Here is a 2,580-nt window from a genome sequence, read left to right as displayed (position 1 = left end):
AGATGCGGCCGTTTATGCCGCAAAAAACGAATGTTTCGACACTCAGGGGAATTAAAATGTATGACATACTTCCCGTTCACCTAGAACTATGAAATTTGGCAGGTAATTTTATCTTGCACTTGTTCGGTTTTTCGTCTTGATCTTCCTTGGTCCCATTATTCGTTAGCCGTCCTCATTTTCCGTATCATTTGCAGGTCATCTAGTCACATTTGTTTTGCGTCACTTTTTTGCCCTTATTTTGCAATTCGTGTTTACGTTTAGTTTTTGATTTTTTTTAAACAAGTAGTTAATATTTACTTGGCCTGTATTAATACATTAATTCCACCTACCTCGAAATGCATGGACCATCCATCACACCAATTCTAAAAAATTTATCCGAGATACAAAAATTCGATAACTAGGTACTTTATTTTATACTTTATGAATAAAAATAAGCGCAATAATAATAGTATTGTACAACTTGATTTTTTACTAGACTTTTCCACAAAATTCTTTTTAACTCTATTTAGTGCGTCGTGCGTCTCGCTGTCTCGCTGTCTCGCTCGAAGTCATCATATTCATTATTGAGTTCGCGTTCCTTAATGGCTTTCATTTAATTTACAAACATTATTTACACTGTTTAGATAATATATCTCGAGTTGCAATCTATTATTTATAAAATGTTATTTATACAATGCATCACTTTTTAATGGATCACAACACAATAGGTACATTGACTCATACTGCTCCTGGTTTTAATAATATAAATAGGAACCGTTAGTAATAGTTCCATTTAGACACTAGCTAGACACGGTCAACCAATCTTGTCATGCAGATACTTTTAATAACGATAATTATTTTTATGAATCATAATCAATATGTGAAGTGTGGCTCAGTTGTCGACTTAATTAGTAAGATGAGTGGGATCAAAGATTTTTTTCTTGATACGTATACAGCTATACGAACACGTATAGACAATGTTTTCCATTCAGGAACGGGATCCCGAGATTCAACATCTAACAACACAAAAAAGCAGTCATCAACCAACATCCGTCTTTTATCCGTTCTAAAGAGAAGTAATCCACTGAGTGTGCAAAGCCAACCTGCCGTTAAATCTGGTGAAGAGAACGCTCACAGGCCGGCGCATATCCTGACTACTCCACAGCTCGCTGCTACTCACGGTCGGATTATCGAAACTCATGTAACGTACACTTTGGATGGTTATATCTTAACTTTACACCGCTTGCGTTCTAATAAAGTACTTGACACAACTGACCCCCAAAGTAAAAAGCGGATAATCTTGCTTCATCATGGGCTACTAGGCAGCTCAGCAGATTGGATACTACTTGGACCGAAAAAGGCATTACCGTATATTTTGTCCGACGAGGGCCACGATGTTTGGATGGCAAATGCCAGAGGTAACTACTATTCTCGCGCTCATGTTAGTTTGAACCTTAACTCCGATGAATATTGGAACTTTTCTTGGCAAGAGATCGGTGAACGTGATCTACCGGCTATATTAGATTACATAAGGAAGACGAACAACAGCACCGAACCGATTGATTATATCGGTCATTCGATGGGAGCGACGGCCTTATTGGTCTTGCTCTCAGTTGAACACAACTATAATAGATACATTAGAATTGCTTTCTTACTTGCTCCGCTAGCATTTATGGCACACACTCGCGGCCCAATGGAGATGATGGCAACAATGGAAGCAACTTGGCTTATAAATCTCTTGGGCACAAGAGAATTCGCACCTAATAGAAGTACGCACGTACCCGCAAATTACGCCGACTTAATATCTAAATTGTGTAACGATTTAGATATTTTTTGTCACAATCCATTATTTTTTCTCGCTGGAAGTCCTTTGCAAGAAGGTACCAGAACGGTCGAGTCGACCGATCAGCTCCAGGAATATATCCCTGCCGGTGGATCTTCCAAAACAATCATTCATTATCTGATGTTGATTGCCAGTAAAAAATTTCATCATTATAAAAGACCTGACTGGCAGTTTAAATTAAAATACATAAGCACTCCTATGCTTATTTTAAGTTCAAATGACGATTTAATATCGAACGCGACGGATAACCAGATGCTGTATCTTTCTATTTTAAATCCATTGGGTCATATCATAATTAAAGATCAAAATTTTAGCCACACTGAATTTGCTTGGGGTTTCAATGCGGACTTATTAATTTATTATAAGATTAGAGATTTGATTGAGCTGGGCCCAGATGTTATAACAATGTAATAAATGTCAGTTTTCTGTTTTACTTGTAATTGATAAATAATGACATTAATTACCAAGCCGCATCGCGTCAAACTAGTTTAGATGGTGTTTCATGATTATATAATTCCTATAGATGAAAAAATGAAAAAAAATCTTTTTCATAGATGTTTCTATTGAATTCAAGGTACAACGTCTCCCTAGTCTTTGGCCAAACATTAAAAGTAGTACATGTCATTTGATACGATAAATATACATGAATGCACTTAATGCACCAATGCAAGGAACGCACTACAAGGTCTACATAAATTGTTTCTGTTTTGCCTTGCGATATATTTAACCCTCTGCCGCTGATGTTACGTCTGACAGAG

General features: G+C 36.9%; 1 protein-coding gene across 1 annotated transcript; it reads left to right on the top strand.

Moving 5' to 3' along the window:
* The first annotated feature begins 755 nt into the window (after nt 1-755).
* On the top strand, nt 756-2,295 carry LOC134754080 (lipase 3-like). The gene has a single exon (XM_063690156.1). It carries the CDS (start codon nt 809-811, stop codon nt 2,231-2,233), a length of 1,425 nt encoding a protein of 474 aa, XP_063546226.1. The 5' UTR covers nt 756-808; the 3' UTR covers nt 2,234-2,295.
* Nucleotides 2,296-2,580: the final 285 nt, after the last annotated feature.

The sequence above is a fragment of the Cydia strobilella genome, chromosome Z (assembly GCF_947568885.1).
Source record: "Cydia strobilella chromosome Z, ilCydStro3.1, whole genome shotgun sequence".
NCBI classification, from domain to species: Eukaryota; Metazoa; Arthropoda; class Insecta; order Lepidoptera; family Tortricidae; genus Cydia; species Cydia strobilella.
The sequence above is the reverse complement of the archived record's forward strand: the minus strand, read 5'-3'. Positions and strand labels throughout refer to the sequence as shown.